The 22,977-nt window shown below is 36.2% G+C and overlaps 1 protein-coding gene across 4 annotated transcripts in view; it reads left to right on the plus strand.

Moving 5' to 3' along the window:
- Window positions 1–22,977, plus strand: part of HORMAD2 (HORMA domain containing 2) — a 36,096-nt gene that overhangs the window by 5,866 nt on the left and 7,253 nt on the right. For 2 of the 4 annotated variants that reach the window (XM_029922271.1, XM_029922272.1), the window contains exons 2-7: window positions 2,531–2,619; window positions 8,216–8,357; window positions 11,198–11,261; window positions 11,953–11,989; window positions 16,551–16,571; window positions 17,329–17,355. In XM_029922271.1, the coding sequence (XP_029778131.1) occupies window positions 2,569–2,619; window positions 8,216–8,357; window positions 11,198–11,261; window positions 11,953–11,989; window positions 16,551–16,571; window positions 17,329–17,355 (342 nt within the window). In that variant the 5' untranslated portion in view covers window positions 2,531–2,568. Of the gene's footprint in view, window positions 1–2,530; window positions 2,620–8,215; window positions 8,358–11,197; window positions 11,262–11,952; window positions 11,990–16,550; window positions 16,572–17,328; window positions 17,356–22,977 lie in introns of those variants that run through there. The other 2 variants (XM_029922273.1, XM_029922274.1) reach the window with 2 other exon arrangements.

Genomic DNA, 22,977 nt, shown 5'->3' on the forward strand with positions numbered 1-22,977 from the left:
CCCCAGGAGGGGTCCTTTACATGGTTTAATGGGCAAGAACTAGGGCTTAAACTCTTGTAGTTACTTATTTTGCTGATTTTATTTCTTGAAGTTTTAAGGGAAACAATTGTGTTGAGTCATATTTGAAGGTTATACACAGAAATGAAGGTTATATTCTGAAGTCAACAAAAGACACTTTGCAATCTTTAAGGACTAAAGGACTATTAGGTGGACTTGGAGGTGTCCTACAAGATATTGTCAAAGAGTGTCCCCTAGCGCTGCTCTGAAGAAGTAATTTGAGAGAAATGAAATATTACTTGTTTATAATCTCTATCACCATCTTGTGGCCATGTTCTCAAATAATTCTGCCTTCTTTTATTTGCAAAATCATCCCGAATCACGCATTATTCTATACACAAAAGAAGGTCACAGGCTATCCTGGGTGATCCAAAATGGAATTACTTTAAATAGGTTATTTTGTCAGAACTCCATAAAACTTGAAAAGAAGTCCTGATATAAATTAAATTAAGATCTTTGAAAAGAAAAAGGGAAATTTGCTTCTTTGTTTATGCCAATGAAGCAATAGAAGTGAAAACCAGATGTAGTTCCTTCTTTTTTTTTTTTTAATAACTTAAAGTCCCTATGTTTTATTTAAGTATACTCTACCCTCAATGTGGAGCTCAAACCCATGACTCCCAAGGTCAAGAATCACATGTTCTACCTATTGAGCCTGTCAGGCACCCCAAAACTAGGTGTATTTTTAACATTAATTTTTTTATCATATTAAAACGTACATCACCAGAACCATTCTCATGTATACAATGCAGTGGCAACTTAGCACATTCATGGTGTTGTGCAACCATCACCGCTTTCCATTCCTAAAAAATTTTCTTCAGCCCTTTAAACATCACATTCCTTCCACCCTCAAGCCCTTTTTAACCTCTTTTCTACTTTGTCTCTATGAAGTTGACTAGTTTGAGTACCTCTACCTCATGTAAGTGAAATCATGCAATATTTGCCCTTTTGTGTCTGGCTTATTTCACCTAGCATAATGTTTTCAAGGTTCATACATGTTGTAGCATGTATCAGAATTTCATTCCTTTTTAAGACCTGTATATACCATTGTATATACCACATTTAAAAAAATCCATTCAACTGTTGATGGACATGTGCATTGTTTCCACCTTTTGGGTATTGTAAATAATACTGCTATGAACATTTGTATACAAGTATTTGAATCCCTGCTTTTGGTTCTTTTTGGTATAATTAGAAGTGGAATTGCTGAATAATATGGTAATTCTGTTTAACTTTTTGAGGGACTGCAAAAATGTTTTTTACAGCGGCTGTACTATTCCCACCAGCAATGCACAACGATTCCAAATTTTCCACATCCTCACCAACACTTACTACTTTATATTTTTTTTTTAGAGAAGCCATCCTAATGGGTATGAAGTGTAAACTAATTTTTGAGTTAGCTTTGAAAGCCAATTACACATGAACTTAATTCAAGAAATCTTTTTAAGTTTATTTATTTTGAAAGAGAGAAAGTGAGAGAGGGAGAGTGAGAGTGAGTATGTGTGCATGCAAGAGCAGGGAAGGGGCAGAGGAGGCGGAAGAGGGAGAATCCCAAGCAGACTCCATACTGCAAGTGTAGAGTCCAACACAAGGCACAAGTGCATGGAACCACAAGATCATGACCTGAGCCCAAATCAAGAGTCAGACACTTAACTGAGCCACCCAGGCGCCTCTCAAAAACATTTCTTTAATTGGCTCACCTGGGCAGTTCAGTCAGTTATGCACTTCCAATTCTTGATTTCCACTCAGGTCATGATCGCAGGGTCATGAGTTTGAGCCCTGTGTCAGTCTCTGAGCTGGGCATGGAGCCTGCTTAAGATTCTCTCTCTCCCTCTGCCACTCATGCTTGCTTCTCCCTCTCTCTCTCTCTCTCTTAAGAAAAAAAAATGTTTTTTGAGCTCTTGCTATATACATACAGAACACAGTTGCCCTCTAAGGGAATAAAAAGGATGAATAAAATATATTGTTGAGGGGCGCCTGGGTGGCTCAGTTGGTGTGACTTCGCCTCAGGTCATGAGCTCACGGCTCAGCTGGTTACTTCAAGCCCCGTGTTGGACTCTGTGCTGACAGCTCAAAGTCTGGAGATTGCTTTGGATTCTGTGTCTCCCTCTCTCACTTTGCATCTCCCCACTCACACTCTGTCTCTGTCTCTGTCTCTCTTTCTCTCAAAAATGAATAAATATTAAAATATATATAGATAGATATATTGTTGAATCTTTAGGTAATTTACAATTTATTTTTCTCTTCCAAATGTATTTGGGAACAAGCATATCAATTTAAATTCTTACTGGATGGTTAGAAATCCTAGTCCAGTGATCATAAGCCAAATTTATAGAAAATTGGTAGTGGAGAGAAAAGTGTTTATTAAACTAATTTTCCAGAGAACATAGTCAAATACTAATTATATAGTTCTTTTAGAAAATTCACAAAATGGTTATGGTAGGCAAAGTCTCTAATTTTTTTTTCACTCCCACAGGTTTGACGTGTTAAAAAAAATCTTGATACATTACTACAATGGCCACTGCTCAGCTCTTTCACCCTATCAAAATTCACAAAGCATCTAAGGTATTTACTAAGAATTAAATGAAAATCAGTGACTATTAAGTGAGTTAGTTCAGAATCATGACTTTAATCTTTGGTGGTTTTTTTAAATAGCAGTTTTATCAGCTAATTGGCACATAACATTGTGGCAGGGTATGTCTACATTTTAACTGCCTAATGGGCGGAGGATGTTCAAGAAATTAGAATAGATTCCTGCAAAGTAACTTACTGGGTGCTTGTTTCATGTTCATATGTTTAGATTTTTAGCAAAAAAGAAATCAGAAACAAAAAAGATGTTTAAAGTTAGCAGTTCTTTGTTAGACTCTCATTTCCTGAAGCAATTAGGAAAGTTCTGATATGCACCATGATGTAATTTTAAGGGCTGAAGGAGAGAGTACTAAGAAGAACTTGGAGGCTGGGCCCCTGGGGGAGCAAGCTTCCTGGGTTCACAAGGGCAGGTCTCTCTTGTCCCATGACATTCATTAATGAATCATTCATTTATTAATTAAGAGCTCAATATTATATAATACATATTATAAATAAATCTTTATCTTCCAGAAGTTTAAAGCTGGTAAGGGAAATAAGATTTAGAGAAGTTAAGCCAATATACAAAGCAATATATACATTATGTATATGTGAAAAAGAGTAAAGCAATATAAATTATAGGAATTTAGAGATTTCGTATAGACTAGAATAGTTTGCATATTACTCATGAAGGAAATGTGACTTAAGGTAGACTTTGAATAATAAAAAGGAATTGAGTAGAGGAGAGAGAAGAGAATTCCATGAGGAAAACCTACCAATATGCCTTGGCTCAAAATGAGAAATGAACACTTTAGAGAATAATAAACAACCTATCCTTACTGGAGTAGAGAGACATCATGTTGGGCAGAAATAGGAAATAAAATTGAATGGGAACTTTGGGAGCAAATTAATATGGATCTTAAAAAGCAAGCTAAGGAATTTCTGCTGTATTCTTTACTTTTTTTTAAGTTAAAAAGTTTTATTTAAGTAATCTCTACAGTCAATGTGGGGCTCAAACTCACAACCTCAAGATCAAGAGTTGTAGGCTCCTTCTACTGAGCCAGCCAGGCATTCCTGCTCTATTCTTCAGTCAGGGAAAAGTCTATGGGTTTGATCCGGAGAGTGAATAAAATTGGGGCAACTGGGCACCTCAGTTGGTTTAAATGTCCAACTCTTGATTTCAGCTCAGGTCATGATCTCACAGGTTTGTGTGATTCAGCCCTTGTCTTGGGCTCTGGGATGACAGTGGGGAGGCTGCTTAGGATTCTCATTCTCCCTCTCTCTCTGACGCTCTCCCACTCACATGTGCTCTCTCTCCCAAAATAAATAAATATTTATTTTAAAAAGGGAGGGTGAGTAAAATAATTGTTTTAGGAATATAAGCTGCAGCAAACAAAGGCAAGATTCAAGGTGAAGGAGAATTAGGGTAGAGAGAAAGTAGTCATCTTTCTGGCTTGAATTCAATACACTCACTGGATTCCTGACTTTATTTGGTTTCCTAAGTGTGCTTTCTTCCATACATATATATGAATTATAATCAGCTTGGAAGCTATTTTCTCTCTGTAAATTAACAAACTGACATTTTAATTAAACAGATTTTTGTAGGTTGGACTGCATGAACTATTCCCAGTAAATTTTGAGTGACTTTATGATTTTGCTATTTTATACTTAACAAATAATAACAATTCTAGAAACTAACATTTATTCAGCATTTACTATGTACTGGACACTGTGCCAAGGGCTTTATATTACTGTTTCAATGAAACCTCACAATAAGGTGGAAACTGAAGCTCAGAGAAGTAAAGTAATTGTCTTAGGTCATGTAAGTTGACCGCTGAGCTGTCAAACATCGCGTATGTCATTAGCACACTATCTTGTTAAAATAGCTTGTCCTAGTGTTTTTTTATTGTCAAATCGTAGTATTTTCATTTTTAGACATTTATGGAAACATCAATGATGACCCTAAAGGTATTAGATCAGTTGAGCTGAGAAAAATAATCCCTGGAATATAGAGAAATAACAGAACTTTAGAGGACTTTTCTAACTATTGATCTTCATTACTACAAATAGCTTTTTAGATTCTATATTTAAAGTAACTGTCTTTATACTTTCAAGTTATTTAATTTTACAAATGGTTATTACTCAAGTATTACCTCTAAGTTGTGGCAAGTTTTCAGGAAGGTGTTATATATACATGCCATGCTAGCTATTATCCAGTTACTCAAAAAGACTTTAATTTCTCAGGTTCTGTCAGTATGAAAAGCAGTTTTCTGTAAAATCTTACATGCACACCACATACATACCTAATTCTTCTTCAGCTTTAATTTTTCCTACTTCTGCTATAGCTTAATATTCCTAAAACAATTATTTTACTCACTTTCCTGATCAAATCCACTGACTTTCCATTGACTGTAAAATAAAGCATAAATTCCTTAGCCTGGCTTTTAAGATCCATACTGATTTGTGACCCAAGTTCCTATCATACATGCAAGAGTAATACTTTTATTTTATATATTTTAACAACTAAATATAATATAGTTTGATAATTCATTGCCAATATACCAAAGAAGAATGAAGTTTATATAGCAAAATCATGACTAGAATATCTTTTGGATATACCTGTAGAAAAGCTTTTTGGGAGTTCTTCTTATATGAAGGCATATTTGTGAGTAGTACCTGCCTCTAAGTAGCAAAATTATTGAAACTTTAACAGTTGAAACTGTGTAGTATAGTAAAAAGACCTCTGAATATGATTAAGATAATCAGAGATGTAACCATCCTGACTTCTAACAGCATGGAAGTAGTTTCACTTACTTTTGTATTTTATATCAATGAAGTCATACAGTAGCACATTTATATGTGGTCTCTTTTGCTCAGATTTGTCTGTAAGAGTCATCTGTATTGTTAAGTATAGTTGTAGATCATTCATGCTCCTTTCTGTATAGTATTCCATTATGGGAATATATTACAATTTATTTATCCATTCTATTGTTGATGGGCATTTGGGTAGTTTCCATTTTGGGTCTATTACAAATAATGCTATTATCAACATTCTTTCAGTGAGCACAAGTATGTGTATCTGTCAGGTATATATGAGTGAAATATAGGTCACAGAACATGTGTATCTTTAGCTTTAGTAGATACCACTGAGCAAAGTTTCCTTAGAGGCTATATCCATTTATACTCCTATAACCAGTGTTTCAAAGTTTTGATTGATTCACGCCCTTGGTATTTTCTGATTTTTAAAATTTTTCAGCCATTTTGGTAGGTAGTGTAGTGTTCTCTCATTGTGGTTTTAATGTGCATTTTCTTCAAGAAGTTTGAGCACTATTTATTGGCCATTTGTCTTTTTGTTTGTTTGTTCTTTTTTAAAATTTTTATTTATTTATTTATTTTTGAGAGACAGAGAGAGAGTGTGAGCAGGGGAGGGTCAGAGAGAGAGAGGGAGAGATAGAATCCGAAGCAGGCTCCAGGCTCTGAGCTAGCTGTCAGCACAGAGCCCGATGCGGGGCTCAAACCCACAAACTGTGAGATCATGACCTGAGCCGAAGCCAGATGCTTAACTAACTGGCCCCTATTAGCCATTTGGATATTCTGTTTTGCGAAGTGTCTTTTCAAGTCTTTTGTCCATTTTTTCTTTTTGGTTGTTGTCTTTGCCTTAGTGAATTTTAGGAGTTCTTCCTCTATCCTGGATATGAGTCCTTTGTAGATATATGTATTGAGATTATCTCCTCCCATGCAACTTGTCTCTTTGACCAGAAGTTCTTAAGCTTAATATAGTCTAATTCATCAATATTTAGAAAATACTTTAAAATTAAAATGTATTTACACAATATCAACTGGAGTCTATGAGACATATTTTATGCTTGAATTAAATAAGAGCAAAAAGCAATCTCAGACCAATTAATTTTTACAAAAATGATAAAATTTTTATTTTTATTTTTATACATATACACAGTAAATACTGAGTATAACAAACATGTTGAAATGATAACTCAAGATTCTAAACTATCAGCAAGTATTCTACATGAATTTAAGTTGGTAGACAATTCTTATATGCTGAAGTAAAATTTATGCATCTGTCACTCTCTTATGACATTCCTCATATGGCACACCATTTCTTAGGGCAGACTATCCAATAATTAAGAATAACTATGAATTTTTCAATATATCACACATATACACATATAATTTAGGAGGAAGCTATTCTTAGCACTCATACATTTTATAGAAGTCTATCTGACATCTTACAAAACCTTAGTATTCTAAGTTCTTTCTTTAGTATCCTGCAGAACTCTAGCAAAGCACAAAAGCATGGAGATACTTGGTAGTAGAATAGTAAATGAATAGTAGTTCCACACAGGTAGAGTAGGGTACATAGGAGAGGATAGGGAGTAGGGGCAGAGAGGAGGGGGTGGCAACTGAGGCAAAAGAGCTAGGCAAAGATAAGACTTTGATAGTTCTCAAATGCCCCACTAAGGTACTTGAACTCTATCTACATGAACACTGGTCACGTCATGATAAGATTTATATTCTTTAAAGTTAATAATGATGGCACTATGAAGGACAGAATGAAAGAAAGTAACTGTTGGCAGGAAGATCAGGGACTATAGCAGTAATAAAGGGGAGAAGTGAAGGTGTCCTCAGTCAAGACAATGAATTGAGAAGGGAAAGGAGAAAATACATCTGAGAACTCTTTCAGAGAGAATTATAGGGTTTAGTGCTTGGAAATGGGGTATGAACTATGAACGAGAAAGAGAAGCCAAAGATAACTCTACTTCTACCCTAGATGATTGGAGTAGAGGCTGATTCATTTGTCTGAGAATGAAACCTGGGATCAGGTTTCAGTGAAAGGTGATAGAGATAAACTGAGTTTGAAGGTTCTACAAAGTGGTCTAGGACAGATATTCACAAAACAGAAACACAGACGTAGGGCTTAAACAGAAATAAGGATTTGAAATCTTCTCTGTATAGGCCATAGCTGAAGCAGTGAAACTAGATGAGATTACCCAAGAAGTGAGAGCTATGCAAAGAGAAGGGACTGAAGATAGGATTTAAACATTTAAAGGGAAAACTAGGGAAAAAAGGAGGTTGAAACAGATATGAAGGGATAGGTGAAAAATCAGAAGAAAAGTTATGGCAGCTGAAAGAGAAGAGGGAAGATGTGGGCAAAAGTGTCAGACACTGCAGAGAAGTTACAGAGTAAGAAGACAGAAGAGGTCAATGATAGAATGTACTTGATGACTTTGGAGAGAATGGAGGGGGTAAAAGACAGATTGCATTGGATCTGAGAAGTGTGTGAAAAGGAAGGAGAGTATGTAATCATAGTAAAGCTCCAGTTTCGCCTCAAACCATGGGTCGTTGTAAAATAAATTATACTAGTCTTGAATTGCTTGGGTAACTGTCTGTGCCTTTCTTCTCTGTCTTACTTACAGAGATCAAGTTTAATGCAGTTTTCAAAGCCATATTTCCTTTTGATTACCTGTAAATGTATCAGATTTGAAGTCTTGAAAAATCTTTCCATCATATTTGTGGTAATGGCACAATGGCTGAAGATATTAAAGAATACTAATCTTTTTTATCTTTTTTTCCCCAGGGAACAGTTTTTCCATCCCAAATCACTAGTGAGCATGAGTCATTGATAATGGTGAAGAAACTTTTTGCTACTTCTATTTCATGTATTACATATCTAAGGGGACTGTTTCCAGAGAGCTCTTATGGAGAACGCCATTTGGATGGTAAAGTTTAACTGAGTGATTACCTTGGTTGGTGTAGCCTTTTTCTTTACTTGGCAAGAGTAAACCTTTCATTTTTCACCGAATGTGCTAATTCCAAGTCATGGGCATGTTCTTCAAGATCAGTTTGCTAATTTATTTTCCTTTTTTTTTTCTTTTTAAGTGGACTCTGAGCCCAGAGCAGAGCCCAATACAGGGCCTAAACTCACAACCCTGAGGCCAAGATCTGAGCTGAGATCAGGAGTCAGACACCCAACCAACTGAGCAACCCAAGCACTCCATTCATTTTTTTAGAAGATTTTATTTTTAAGTAATCTCTATACCCAACATGGGGCTCGAACTTATAACCCTGAGATCAAGAGTTGGTTGCATGTTCTTCCAACTGAGCCAGGCAGGAGTCCCTCATTTTCCATTTTAATTTAACTGTGTTTTGTGGTTCTACTTATAGGAATCATTAGTTCCTGGCTGGGTACCAAATGACAGACTGAGAAGAAAATAAATCTGTATAGATAAGCCCAGTAATTCTAAACCATACCTATAAAAGCAGCAGCTGGATCAAAATCTGTTTGGGTGCTGTAGATTTGCACTATTTTGTGCCTCAGTTGAGTTTGTTTTCTGAGGTTTACTTTGGCATTGAGAAAGTTTAATGCAGCCAGGTGAAGAACTCTAATTACTGTTAACACATATAAATATGCTGGAAGAGAAGCATAGTCATGCCAAACCCATTTGTTGATTAACATGGAGAGACAATTATCATTCTAATCAGTGCTTTTCTTTTCTCAATTGCCAGGTCTCCTACTTTTCTCTCTTTTATTTCTTGTGTCTTAAACTAATGATCTCATTTCCTTATATTACAAGCTGTTTCTGGCTCCTTTCTCTTGTATTGAAAGAAAAAAATGTACCTAGGACTCTGTTCAATTTTTTAGAATCTTATATTATTAGCTTAAAAAGCTGAATTGTGATAACAATTCAGAAAACTTGCTGATTTGTCACTAAAATGGGAACTATCATTTGGGAAAATAGATGTAAAGAGCTATAAGTTTCCTTGTAAGATCATATTTTTCAAGATCTAACTTAACTTTAAGTTCCTCACATCTGTATTTAATGATATACCTTGGACTCATTCCAATTTAGTTTTCTTAACATTTGATTCTATATACTAGCATCAATGAAAGGCATGTGGTGCTATAAATACAAAAACATGATATTTGCAGTCATGACAACTTCATTTGTACCATGTCTTCTTTTGGTCTATAGAAAATAAATCTGTAATTGTGAATATGTTTATATGTAGCACAGAGTTGCATTTCTCTTCATTTGGAACAGAATTGGAAAAAATTGGAAAAAGACATTTTTGGGGCAATTAATTAAGGGCTTATTGTGTGCTAATCACTACCCTAAGCATGGTAAGAGGGTTGAAATCTTAAGAAAAAAATTCAGTTGAGTGCATTTGAAGATCTAATTGGTTTTATTCAATGATGCATGAGTAGTACAACATCCAATCTAGCAAATAGAAATAGTTCTGAGAAGCTGTACAAAGTGGAAGATGATTATAGACGGGGTGGAACAAGGAAGTCATTGGTAAAAGAAAAGAAAGGTTTGTTTCAGGCAGAGTCACCTTCCTTTGGGGGGTGGATAGAAGGCAGGGGTCTGTCTTGCAGATTACCTCACTAGGGTTGATCAGGAAATTCCAAATTGACTGGTTAAAGTTTATATTCCTGCAGTTAAGTCTTGGTTTGCTCTTTGTAGGGGGCAAGTGACTCCATTTCAGGCCCTTTCTCTCTTTTTTTCATTGTTTGTTTCTTTCTTTCTTTCAACATGGGTAACACTATTACTTATAGCTTTATTTTTTGTGATAGTTTTAGTGGAGGTTTATGCTTCCCTCTCAATGCTTGTACTTAAAGTAGCATACATCATAAATATGTTCAGTTCTCCTATGTCACTCTCTTTTTGGTGATCTCTAAATATTATACCAACATGGAATCATTTTCATGTATCTCAATAGAGTAGAGGGGACATCAGTTTTAGAATAGGAAAACAATATGAAAAGGTGAAATGACATGCAGTCATACATGTATCAGTGATTGATTTTAGAGTGATCTAAGCCAAAACTCTTCAAAAAATTTTTGTTAATGTGTGTTTTTTTTTTTTTTTTTTGAGAGAGAGAGAGAGAGACAAAGCATAAGTGGGGGAGGGGCAGACAGAGAGGGAGACACTGAATCTGAAGCAGGCTCTGAGCTGTCAGCCCTGTGTGGGGCTGCAACTCATGAACTGTGAAATCATGACCTGAGCTAGTCAAAGTTGGGCGTTTAACCGACAGAACTACCCAGGCACCCCGAAGCCAAAATTCTTTTAATATGATTTTCCTGTTCTTCTCTAATTAGGGTGGTTGAATTTCAGATGGAAATTAATATTTGAGAATAATCCATGGTAAAAATTTTCATCTGTATTTTCATTGAGAGGGAGAGAAATATGAGAAAAGTGACTTGAGATTGAGGTACATGTTTTAAGTTGGCTAATGGAAATAGTTTCAATAATACCTTATGATTACTTGAAATTCAACAGAAGTGAAGAAGTAACACAAATTGATTTTGCAACCAATTCAGTTGTCCTGCATTGTAGAAGGGGAGACTGCTAGATTGTAATCAAAATTGGAACTAAGCTAATCATCAACATAGAATTTATTTTTAAAGTAAATATTTAGAGATTCAAAATGTTTTTATAAGCAATACACTAAGTTATGCAAATAAAACAGTTAAAAGAAATACCCTTATTTAGCATGGACAATTTTAGTACAGCAATCATTTAGTAGAGGAAAATAGACTGTGTTTCTATTTTTGTAGACCTCAGTTTAAAAATACTTCGAGAAGATAAAAAATGTCCGGGGTCATTGCATATTATCAAATGGTAAGTAACTGAAGTTCCACAAAAGTAGAACCACATTATTTTTATCATGGCTGACATTACCCATAAGACTATTTGGTAAGATCATTTCCTTAAAACCATGTCTTTTTTCTTTCTTTCTTTTTCTCTCTCTCTCTCTTTCCTTCCTCCCTCCCTCCCTCCCTCCCTCCCTCCCTTCCTTCCTTATCCCTCCTTCCTTCTTCTTCCTTCAATCCTTTTTACCCTCAATTTCCTAGAAATTTATAACAATTATTCAATATAATTTTAAGATACTGATTTCATTTTAATTTTGAAGAAAATGGACTTGTATAAGGAAAGAAAAATATTTGGCTCCTGAAACAAATATGTCAACTAAACTGTCAACTAAACTTCAGTGACAAAAATTTTGCAAAGAGAGAAAAATATCAGTCAAAATTTGATTACTCATCACATGCATGTCAGTATCCTAAACATTATGGGAAGCACAAAGAAAAATAAGATGTGGTTCCCTACCTTAAAATTGCTTACCTATTATTTATAAAGTTCTATCACATATTAAATGACACTGGGAGTTTAAAAATGTTTAAATGGGAAAGGTAAAATGATTGCCAATTTAATGTACTTCAAAGCAAAGAATATAAATCAATGCTGTACTTGGGATTTTTTGGCTTTTGTATCTGGTCCAAATTGACATTAAACATTTGTTTCTTGACAGGATCCAAGGTTGTTTTGATGCTTTGGAAAGGAGATACGTAAGAATGTCTTTACATTTATACCAGGATTAAAGACTCATCTTCTATGCCTTAAAAAAAAGTTTAGCCTTTATTTTGTTGTTGTGTGATAACAGTGTACCATTACCTACATTTTCATTTCTGAAAGTTTCCTTTTATTTTATGTCTTTGTTGTCCTGTTAATGTCTTGTTTTCATCAATTAGAAAGGAAACCCTCACTTTTCTCTTTTACATACTCATATCTTTTTGACCACAGAATTTCCTCTGAAGTCACTGGAAGAGATCCAGAGGATGTGGGACAGGGGAGACAAGAATCTGGCATTTAGCACATTGAATATGTTCAATAGTTGAGATTCAATTCAAAGATATGAAAGGAAAAAACAGACATGAATAATCAGTTTTTATTCTATCTTGGTTATTTTGTCAACTATGTTTGGTGCATGTATATAATCCATTCCCTCAAAATAGCTAGTATTGTAACTTGGAGTTTTAAAAAATGCAGCTTGAATTTTAAGGGCATTAGATCTTTCTTGCTGCCCAAGACAGCTATGAAGGGTGTAAAAATTAGAGGCTCTGGTCCTAGTTGAAGAGACAAGATGTATATAAATGAACCTTCTACCTGATTCCTCTTCTTTTCCCCATCTGTATCTTCTTTTAACTCTTTCTCAATTCCTATTCCTTTAAGAAATTTTGAGGTGAATAAGCCTTACATAGGATTATTTAGTTGCATTCATACATTTCCTTTTTCATTGAACAGCTATTATTTATGATTTATTCAACACTGACCTGGGGGGGCTGAGGGATACAAAATTAAAACACATATGGGATTCTATACACCAAGATCTTCCAGACCATGGCGGAAAATAAATGATATTCAGTATGCACGGCTGATGATCAGTCATTATACACTGGCCTAGCTGTGCTTGTTAAAATATTGAAATATCAGGTGATAAATAGCTGCTTCGCTGAGACCTTGAATGACCCCCACCATGTCCTCCCCCTCACCTCATCATTGTCTCTTTTTGGGATCTCCCCAGATTGATTTATAATCTAGCAATTGAAAGGTTAATAACTGGCTGGCGGGGGGGGGAAGCTTCCAGGAACCCAGCTCCAAGGCTAAGTTGGCGTCCTTTCTGATTGGCCAGTACTTGTGCTGTTAAAAATTATTTTTCATATTAGTTTGGTATTTTTATATTAAAATATCAGAGATATTTTGACTACACCTTTATCACAAGTATAAGTAACCATAATACTCATTAGAAATTGATGCATGCTAGAGGAAAGATACTGATTGTGTACAATGGAAATGTGGAAAAGGAGGAGTTATACCTAGTGAGGAGCATGAAGGAAATCTTTGGGAGAAAATGGCTTTTGAACTTTGAAGGCCTTTAGTATTTGGGCAGGTTTAAATGGAGAAGAAGGTCATCACCTGCATACTGAATGGTGCTCATGCTCATTTATTTTCCTTCAAATGAATTCCTTCCAACATTACTTCAGCATCCGTCATTAATGGGCACAACAATATAGTTAAGAGCACAAGTTTTGGAATCAGTCTGAAGAGAATCCCATTTCTGCCACTTAACACCTGTGCAATCTTGAGCAAGTACCAGCCTCTTGGTTCCTCAATTCTTTACATACAAAATGGGGATAATAACAGAACTTACCTCTTAGGGTTGAGAATTAAATGACCTAATCTAAATCACTGGTTTTCAAATGTTGGCTTGCACTGGAATCACCTGTAAGACAGTTAAAACACACATTGCCAGGCACCACCCCAAATTTTCTGATGTGAGAATTTGCATTTCAGATAAATTCCAGGTGATGTTGAGACTGCTGGTTTAGGGACCATAACTTTGAAAACCACTGATTTAAAATGTTTAGTACAATGTCTGGCACATAATAAACATTATGTAAGTGTTAACTCTTTTTCCTCCCTCCATCCCTCCCTCTCTACTTTACTCTTTCCCTTCCCTTTTCCTTTCATCTCTCACTCCCTCTCTCCTCCCACCTTCTCTTATTCTTCTTTCCCTTCTTTCTTCATTCCCTCTTTTCCTCCCTTATCTATTTAGTCTGTGCCAGATATTGTACCTAAATACCGGATGAGAGAAAAATGTGATTCCTCCACTCAAGGAAGTTACAGTCTAATGGAGTCACTTCTTAAATAAATAATTAAAATGTTAGGTGTACTAGAATAGCAGTGTGATGTAAAAAGATTGTCTACCTAGTTTGATGGATTTATTTTGCTTAAATGACAACCTATGTGACGGAATCAATTAAATTGATTGTTTTGGGAGATTAAAAGACAACACCTTAGATGGATGGCCTAGATTCCTGATAGTATTTATATTTGTTTTTCAGTTGTTAGCATCTTAATTTCCTACTAGGAAATAGTTAGTGTTGTTGGGTTTTTTTTAAGCATTTATTTATTTATTCTGAGAGAGAAGGAGTGAGCATAAACAGGTGAGGGACAGAGAGAAGAAGAGACAGATTCTCAAGCAGCCTCTGTGCCATCAGCACAGAGCCCGATGTGGGGCTCAAACTCACAAACTGTGAGATCACGACCTGAGATCAAGAGATGGACATTTAACTGACTGAGCTACCCAGGTGCCCCAGGAAATAGTTAATGTTTTAAAAATAGTTTCAGGGGCGCCTGGGTGGCTCAGTTGGCTGAGCCTCTGGCTTCGGCTCAGGTCAGATCTCACATTCGTGGGTTCGAGCCCCGCATCAGACTCTGTGCTGACAGCTAGCTCAGAGCCTGGAGCTTGCTTTCGGTTCTGTGTCTCCTTCTCTCTCTGCCCCTGCCCCTCTCATGATCTGTTTCTCTCTGTATCAAGAATAAATAAAACATTAAAAAAATTTTTTTTTTAAATAAATAAAAATAGTTTCAGTAAAGTCAAGTTTGAGTATCTAGAGATCTTGAAAGATGTTCTCCTGTTGAAGATGATGATTATTTCTAGTTGTAAAATTTTAGGTGATTTTACTCTGTTTCCTTTGTAGTTCCTATTGTGCTTGAATTCTTTAAAGTAAGCATGTATGTAATTTTAGTTACTATAAAAAAAGGGACTATATTGTACATAACCTCGAAATTTGTCTCCTTATTTCCATTTTCAATCCCCTACCATTCTAATCCACTGTCCACACTACATTCTTCAGAAATCTAAGTCTGATCATGTCGATCTCTTGCCTGAAAATCTGCATGGCTATGTATGTATGCATGCGTGTTTTATCCGTTTAAGTAATCTCTATACCCAAAGTAGGGCTCCGACTCAGAACCCCAAAATGAAGAATTGCATGCTCTTCCAATTGAGTCAACCATGCACTCCGTTTCTATGGCTTTTAAAATAACACTGAGAGTCCTTCACAAAGAACCTGTACAAGTTAGTCTACACCTGCCTTTCCAAGTCATTCTCACCATTGCTAACCAGAGTCAAGCCACACAAAGATTCTAGAACATATCAAATGCCCTTTTCTTTTGTTGTTTTATTCCTTTTGCCTACAAAATTCTCTTTCCAAGCCGTACCCTTTACCTGGCTAATTCCAAGGTATCCTTCGAGTCTCAGCCTAAATATTTACTTTCTCAGAGAGGTCTTTCCTGGCACACAACCCCCTACCCCAGCCTAGATTGTCCTTTTGTTTAATATTCTCAAGCACCTTGTGCTGCTTTGTCATAGCAATTAATACAATTGTAATGATGTACCTGTTTGCTGTTTTGTTTAATGTTTTCTTTCCTGTTGGTCTGCATGTTCCCTGAGATCAGTGGCCATTTCTATTTTTGAATGAATGAATGAACTGTTAATCAAATAATTAATATAGTGTTTCACTGTGCAGTCTTAAAAATAAATTGTATGCAGTTACCAAAATAGCCACACAGTGTCACTAAAGTTTTAGTCCTCTGGGTGAAAACTAAAGTGTGATATGAAATGATCAGTCCAGAACTTTTCTTTTAACTTTCCTTTTTTTTTTTTTTTCTTCAATTTAAACTAGGCTCCACACCCAATGTGGAGCTTGAACTCACAACCCTGAGATTAAGAGTCTCATGCTCTGCCGACGAAGCCAGCCAGGCACCCCTAGAAATTTTCTAATTTGTATTCTAGTTTTTACATTTTTATCAGAGGCTAAATTGTATCTCTATCTATATATTGGATTACTCTTTCAAGCAGAGAGACTCTGTTTGTAGTAACATATATGCAGGTAGGGCAAGGGTTTTATAGATATATCAGACTTTAACATTTTTTCTTCAGAAGATTTGTTTCTAAAGACACAAGTTTTTGGAGATCCTTGTGGCATATTTAATGTTTACTAATAATGAATTATTTTGTATATCTTTTGCCTCCTCAACTAAAATATAACTTTTAGAGAGTACATATAGTTATCTTTTTTTTTTTTGCATCCTTCCTCTCCCCAGCAGAACCCTATGTATGTAAATGTATACACACTGAATGAATGAGTGAATTAGTATCCCTTTTTCAGATCTTCTACCCAAATCTTTGAACTTCTCTTAAATCATATTTTAATTAGCCTTTCTTGAATACAACAATAATATCGGTACAAGCGTATAATAAAGTTTTCTTTTCTCTTGAAGCTACACATGGCAGTACTCACAGTAAGTACACAGTTAAAGACCAAGCTGATGTTGCTATTGTCTTTTGGCAAGTAAAACATTAAAACAGTACTATCTCCACTTCTCCCCTGATTTTCTTTATCTGTCCTATAACATTTTGGAGTAAAAAAATAGAATCTATCAGTTTTTTAAAATGTTTATTTATTTATTTTGAGAGAGAGAGAGAAAACAGGAGAGGGGCAGAGAGAGAGAGACAGACAGAATTCAAAGCAGGCTCTGCACCGTGATAGGAGGCTCCAACTCACGAACCGTGAGATCATGACCAGAGCTGATAGCAAGAGTAAGATGCTTAACTGACTGAGCCACCCAGGCACCCTGAATCTATCATAAAAGATTACAAATTTTATATTTCTTCGGTATATTATAATACATGGGGAAGTATATATAGAATATACTGTCTGCTTCATATATTGGCCATCAAGATTTCCTTTTCTGTTACCTGGAGGGTTTTTTGTTTTTTTTTTTACAGTTTTTGTAGACTTTTTGAGGTGCTGTGCACTTCTGGGTATACCATTGGATGTATAGTTAAGAATAGAAAGAAAATGAGAAGATACTATTGAGAGTCTTAGATGTTTTATTAACATAAGCATTTTTAAACCATAACAAATTACCTTGAGATATGTATATTATCTTAGTACTCAATAGAGCACAAATTGAACTCTTTACATAGAAAATGTATTATGTGAGGAGTAATCTCGGAAGTTCAGAAATTAAATGCTGTTTCTTTTTCCTTAAACAGCTTTACACAAATCCCAAGGAACCTGAGGTAAGAATACACATTGAGATGGGATTATACTTTATATTTAAATATGTTTACCTGAATTGAAGCTATTGATTATGTTACTAGCTTACTATGTGAGCAAAATAACTCATTGTGAGCTCTTTCAGTGTGTTTTGTTATGAACTTCACCAATTATTTATTACGAGATTTAAAAAACTACTTAGGGACATTTAAAAAAAGCATAGAGGAAGCCTATTCCCTAACATGTTAAAATTAAAAATCTCTGCCTGCATAAAACCACAATTTTATTATTTATTTTAACTGATTCTGAATCCTTTCATTTTGTGCCTTTCTGGAAAATATGGCAGAATTCTAAACTTTTCTCCTTTTTGCCAATTAAATTCTCTTCCTTTTGACCTTTTCATAGATTTTCAGATCTGCGTTTATCTCTAAATGTCTTTTCTATAGACTCCTATTCCTCTTCAAGGCCAATTTATGTTCAAATCTCCCATGAAAGACTCTTGGCCTATGCCGCTCACACTAATTTCTTCCATCTCTAAATTTTTTTTTCTCGCAAGACTCCACAATTTAACACTCTCAGTTGATTCATGTAGATTACTTTATCTCTCCAACCAGATTTTGAATTCTTGAGGGCAAATGTCTTATCTTGTATTCTGTGTCCCAGAGTGAATATCATAGTCCCGGACATGTGATAGTTACTTGTGCTACCTTGAATGGCAGCTGTGGCAATGGGACAGAAATGGAGGGAGAAGGCCTCTGTTTTTATTTTCATTCTATTCTCTTTATTTCCCTCCTAGCTTTTTTTCCTTTCTTCTGCATTCAATTTTCTTTTTTAAGCCTATGAATTTAGCCTAACTGATGGCATTCAAGACTAAATTAAGCATTTTTAGCTTCTTAATATCCATTTTTGAAAAGATTTTAATAGGTATTTTAGCAAGGTAGGAGAAAGCTGGTATATACAGGTGGGTAGCAATTCTTCAATGCCCACACTACCCCTTTTTATCTTTGTCTCTTATTTAGTTTCAAAATGCTTTTTTTCCCCTTGTAGGTTTGAGGAAAAGTTTCCCAAACTAAAACCCTCTGATAAATTGTTAATAAATTGGTCATTTTCTTAATGCAATGAATTATTTTGTTTTCTTACGTATACAAAACTCCTAGTCTGAAATCAGTGCTTTTGAGTTAGTGAAATGTTGAGTAAATTAGGCTTACCTACCAAACACTCATATGGCGAAGTGTGTATGTGGAGATGCTGTTAAATAAGCTTTAATGCAAGCAAAATAATGACGTTAGAAAACAAAAGCTTACAATAGGAAGTGCTCAACTATCATTTGTAACCCAGAAAAAAATTTAATATTTTGCATGCTTGCAGATTGTTCCATAGAGCAGTGATCCCTAACCTCTGTGTGTTCATGGCACACTTTTGATTACTATAAATTTTCGTGTCACGTTTGGGGGTATTAAAAGACCCAAAAGAACACCAAGCGAGTCAGCAATAAGTACAGTATAACTATGGAATAGCAATGTTCATAATGCCTAAAAGTATGCATGGAATTGTGCTGTTTATATTTGCTGTTTAAGCATCAAGCCACTGATACAACTGCTTGCCTCCCTAATCTCATTCTTTCATATACTCACAACACCACATTCCCACATAAACACAGTCTTTCTTTGGCGTTTATCTGATATTGTGCCATGTTTCTTGATTCATATTGGTAGAAGTATATCCTTCCCTAAACAAAATGGAACAAACAATAGCAATATAATATATACCTGAAGCGAAAACATTTTACACATGGATTAAAATTTGTGGTGGTTTTGTGAACAGTCTCTCATGGAACAATAGTTGTGAACCTCTGTCTTAAGTAAGTGTGCTTACCCAGTCCAAGGGCCAATGGAGTTTTGGGCATTGCACAAAGTTGTGGTGTTCCTATGCCTGCAGTTTTGTTTTGGTTGCTCCATTTCATGACAGAGATGAACTGGCGGAGGTAACTGAAATAGTGATGAGAGAGATAGTGTAGCTTCCCTATAGGCACATACTACAAAATGTGTGGAGAGTATTAATAAGATGTGTAAACCAAAATGTGAACATGTTAAGGAAAGGTTTACAAAACTTAATCCATGATAAAACTGTAAAGAATGGCTAGGTATCTGGGCACCTGGGTTGCTCAGTCAGTTAAGCATCTGACTTGGGCTCAGGTCATGATCTCACAGTTTATGTGTTCAAGCCCTGCATCAGGCTCTTTGCTAATGGCTCAGAGCCTGGAGCCTGCTTCAGATTCTGTCTCCCACTCTCTCTGCTCCCCCCCCCACTCATGCTCTGTGTCTCTCTGTCTCTCAAAAATGAATAAACATTAAAAAAATAAAAAATAAAAAGAATGGCTAGGTATCTTACTATTTCACCATCTATTCCTTTGTGCCTATTGAAGGTGGTCAGCATCCACTTTTAATGGATTGCTTCAAGAAATGAACTATACACAGTCCCTGCTTCTAGTCACAATTTGCTTTTAGAGACTTTGTTTAAAAAAAAAAATCTTTGGGGTGCCTGGGTGGCTCAGTCGGTTAAGTGTCCGACTTCAGCCCAGGTCATGATCTAACAGTTCATGGGCTTGAGCCCTGCGTTGGGCTCTGTGCTGCAGCTCAGAGCCTGAAGCCTGGTTTGGCTTCTGTGTCTCACTTTCTCTTTCTACCCCTCCCCCACTAACACTCTGTCACGCTCTCTCTCAAAAATAAATAAACGTTACAAAAAAATTTTTTTTATCCTTGTAGAGAGGCGCCTGGGTGGCTTAGTCAGTTAAGCATCCAACTCTTGATTTTGGCTCAAGTCATGATCTCACATTTCTTGAGTTCGAGCCCTGTGTCAGTCTGTGTGCTAACAGCATGGAGCCTGCTTCAGATTCTCTGTCTCCCTCTCTCTCTGCCTCTCCCCAGCTTTCCCTCTCTTTCAAAAATTAACAAACATTAAAAAAAAGGAAAGAAAACCTCAGTGTTAAAAAAAAATTCCTTGTAAGGATGAAATACTATTTGAGTATGAACTCCATCCTGGCTGAATATTTATTTATTCAGCATATTTTTAGAAGTAGGCTCCAGGCCCAACATGGGCCTGAACTCACAACCCTGAGATCAAGAGTTGGATACTTTACCAACTGAGCCAGCCAGGTGCTCTAGTTCAGCAAATATTAACTGGGTTCCCTTTATGTGCCTAACACTGTTCAAGGTATAAAAACACAGGAGTTGGGGTGCCTGGGTGGCTCAGTCAGTTAAGTGTCCGGCTTCAGCTCAGGTCATGATCTCACGGTTCATGGGTTCAAGTCCCACATCAGGCTGTGTGCGGACAGCTAGCTCAGAGCCTTGAGCCTGCTTCAGATTCTGTATCTCTCTCTCTTACCCTCCCCTGCTTGCACTCTCTCTCTCTGTCCCTCAAAAATAAAAAAAATAAAAAAATTAAAACACAGGAGTTAATGGGATAAATAAGGTTCCTGCTCTCTGGAAGTTTACATTCTTATAGAGTAGGATGAACAATGAACAAACAACAATTAGCAAAAGAGTTTCAGATAGTCTTTATGCTATGAAATAAATAAAAGAAAAGTGGTGTGCTGTAGAGTGCCAAGGCGGGGAATGGAGGAGGAGGGATTTGAGCGCAGTCTATGGAAAGCCTTCAGAGCTAAACCTGAAGGGCCACGGGAGTCAACCTATGCAGGTCTGTGAGAGGCAATGGCATGTGACTGGCAGAATAGCACAGGAGTTAGCATTGTAGGTGTTGGAGTCAAATCCCAGCTCTGTCACTTACTAGATTCATGTATAGTGAGGATAATAATATCTACCTCAGAGCATTGCGTAAGAATGAATAAATGTGGAGCATTTAGGGCAGTGCCCAAATATTATTATCATCAATTGGAGACAGCATGTTCCAGAGTATAGGTGTGCAAAGGCCCTAAGCCAGGAAGGCATCTTGTGTGTTCATGGACAGAGAGGGTCCCCTGAGCATGGAGCTTGGCAGGTGGGAGGGAAAGAAACAGAAGATAAAATCAGAGAGGTAGAGAGGGGACAGATGTATAAGGTCTGGTGGGCTAAGGTAGTTTTGGATTTTATTCTAAGGGCAATGGGAACCTGTTAGGAGGTATTTTAAGCAAAGGAGTGACATGGTCTGATTTGTGTTTTCAAAACCTCTCTGGCTATAGAACAGAGAATAAATTACTGGATGAATAGTGTGCAAGCAAGCAGATCAGATGAAAAGATACAGTGGTAAAAAAAAAAAAAGAAAAAAGAAAAGAGATAGTGGTGATTTGACAGGGAGATAATAATGCATGGACTTGGGAAATCCTTTGGAGATAGACCTGACAGGTCTTGCCAGTGTAATGGAATGTGGAGGGAGGAGGAAAGGCTATATGTTGCTGGTGCTTTGGTATCTGTGAATAGGTGAAGTATAATTAGCAGAAACCATGACGGAGTTGTTTAAAGGCCCATCTTTGTTAGGCAACACATTAATCTAAAAAGCAGGAAAATATTTTATGAAATGTTAAGAAGAGACTAATGCCTGCTGTAAATATATCTTCTGTCATAAATCAGAGTCAGATTGAGGTTATAAAGGATTAACATTTTGTGTAAAACAATTACAAACATAACTCTCTTATTAATTGTTTCAGGGGCCAAATCATAAAATGTTAATAAAATCATCAGGTGCTAAAGGATCTCCTCTTGTTATAATTAAAAAAATAAAAGATCTCAGAGTATCAAAAAGCTAGAGTCTTTTGTGAAACATGGAAAGGCAGGAAGAATAAGCACTGTTTGCTTGATAGGGCAGTTACACCCAGCATTAGCCAAGAGAGGATGCTGTGTGTCTAGCCTGCCTGGGGTGAGCCTGTTGTTCCTCTAGTGTGCCTCTCCTTCTCCCATCCAAGTACTAACCAGGCCCGACCCTGCTTAGCTTCCGAGATCAGATGAGATCTGGCGCGTTCAGGGTGGTATGGCCGTAGACTAGTGTGCCTCTCCTTCTATACTCATAAAGCAGCCTTCTAAATTCTGTTTGATTCCCAAGTGGACTGATTTGCTAGAAAAATATTTTTTCTTTTAAATTAAGTCCACTATGAATTATTTGTCTTAGAGTTTAAGCAGCATGAGCCAATTTCCCTAGAATCTGATCACCTGTGATTAAGTTGTTTGCTAAGGTTTAAGATCAACAGAGCTAGAGGACCAAATCTTAGAGCAGAGAAAAGTAACAGAAACATTTGAGAGTTTTTCTCATCAATCTAGCATCCTCATTCCCACAGTGTCAAGGAACAAATACTTAAACAGATGAACGAAGGGCATATTTTGTGTTCTAACTTAAACTTATACCCTTTATGTGTCTGTAGGAACTTCTCCAGATCTGTGGACAAACTGTACAATGTATCTGGGCCAAACATTTTCTTCAACTACTAGACAATCATTTTATTTTACATGGAGGATGTTTTTCATGAGAATATGTGTTCCTCTTTATTTCTACATTTGTTAACAGTGAGGAGAGCAAATAGCAGTGGTATTGATTCTTTAGTGCAAGATCAAAAAGCAAGACCTGATATCATAGATCCTGGTTCCTTTGTTTTTTAAATATATTTAAAAAATTTTTAAGGTTTATTTATTTATTTTGAGAGAGACAGAGACAGCATG

This window comes from Suricata suricatta, chromosome 14 (assembly GCF_006229205.1).
Source record: "Suricata suricatta isolate VVHF042 chromosome 14, meerkat_22Aug2017_6uvM2_HiC, whole genome shotgun sequence".
Taxonomy (NCBI): domain Eukaryota; kingdom Metazoa; phylum Chordata; class Mammalia; order Carnivora; family Herpestidae; genus Suricata; species Suricata suricatta.